The sequence below is a fragment of the Poecilia reticulata genome, linkage group LG17 (assembly GCF_000633615.1).
Source record: "Poecilia reticulata strain Guanapo linkage group LG17, Guppy_female_1.0+MT, whole genome shotgun sequence".
NCBI classification, from domain to species: Eukaryota; Metazoa; Chordata; class Actinopteri; order Cyprinodontiformes; family Poeciliidae; genus Poecilia; species Poecilia reticulata.
Window position 1 is genome coordinate 8,740,573 of NC_024347.1, and position 1,307 is coordinate 8,741,879.

At 35.8% G+C, this 1,307-nt stretch overlaps 1 protein-coding gene across 9 annotated transcripts in view; it reads left to right on the forward strand.

Annotated features, from left to right (window-relative positions):
• The window catches only part of LOC103479241 (sickle tail protein), a 114,072-nt gene that overhangs the window by 108,231 nt on the left and 4,534 nt on the right, over positions 1-1,307 (forward strand). Inside the window, exon 19 of one of the 9 annotated variants that reach the window (XM_008433563.2) lies at positions 455-487. The exons of the other annotated variants lie outside the window; for them this stretch is intronic. Within the exon in view, the coding sequence (XP_008431785.1) occupies positions 455-458 (4 nt within the window). The 3' untranslated portion in view covers positions 459-487. Of the gene's footprint in view, positions 1-454; positions 488-1,307 lie in introns of those variants that run through there. 9 annotated transcript variants of the gene reach the window in all.

The following is a 1,307-nucleotide window of genomic DNA, read 5'->3' on the forward strand; positions in this document are numbered from 1 at the left end:
TATATATATACCTCTGCTGGCAAATTTAATTACGGTATTTATATTTTGTTCATAAAAATAAAATATTTAAAAAATCGGGGTCCTGTCAAAAAGAAAATTAATCATATTGTATTTTCAAAGATTGTTTTTAGCAGTAAAAGTTTAATGTTACCACTCCCAGACCAAAAAACACACATCCAGTTACTATGCTGCTAAGAAAAGTTATGAAATCAGGTTTTCAAAAACAAAATAGAGAGAGGGAGAGAGAAAAAAAGGCAAGAGTATTCATTTATAACCCAGTTTTTCACCAAGAGAGGTGGTTAGACTGTGTGAGATTATCAACCATTTAGCATAATTAGCTTAGCTACAAACTACTGTTTGCCTCCTTTTCACTAGCATTTAATTAATTAAGGAAAAAAATTACCAACATATTCATATATTTAACTTGCTCCCTGTGCCTTTTACCGCTTAACAGATGAGTTAGCAGCAGCTCTAACCCACGTCCCTCCTGACCTGTTCTCTCCTGAGTGAAATTATAGCTGCAGTATGTAACTTTTATATATTTTTTTTTTCACTTTTTTTTTAAACTGTCATTATGTTGTATGAGAGGTAATCTGTGAAGAATCTATTTCCTCTGCTGTCTCTTAGTGCTAGAAGCAACCAGTCAGAGGCAGGAGAGTTTTAGTGCCGTCAATCACAATCTCATGTGGTGCTGCTCATCCTTCCTCCCCCTTGATTTGTGCTGTGCTAGCATAGCACAGAGCTGTGCAGATTCAAACTGTGAATGCTCAGTTTATACGGCAGATAAAGTTTCTTGTAAATGATAAGTTGTTTCTCCACCATTAGCACATTTAGCAGTGAGTGAATGAGGTTGATTGACAGCACTAAGGCCCTCCTACTGGTTCTGATTGGTTGTTTTGGTCAGAACGGTGCATTACTTTAACCAGTAATAGTAATTCAGGAAGGAGATGGAGGAGACTGATTGTTTTCACAGATTATCCGTCTCATAACAAACTGCTACGACATCGTGACAACTTTAACAAATATGGAGAAAACATACTTTTTATTAAAGTTATGTACTGCAGCTTGAATAAAATGCAACTACAGTCATGGCCAAAAGTTTTGAGAATGACACAAATATTATATGTTCACATGATCTGCTGCTCTCTGGTTTTCATGTGTCTATGTCAGATGTTTTCATCACATACAGAAATACAATTGCAATCATATTATGAGTAACAAAAGCTTTTATTGACAGAATGAGTTAATGCAGCAAGTCAATATTTGCAGTGTTGACCCCTCTTCTTCAGGACCTCTGCAATTCTCCC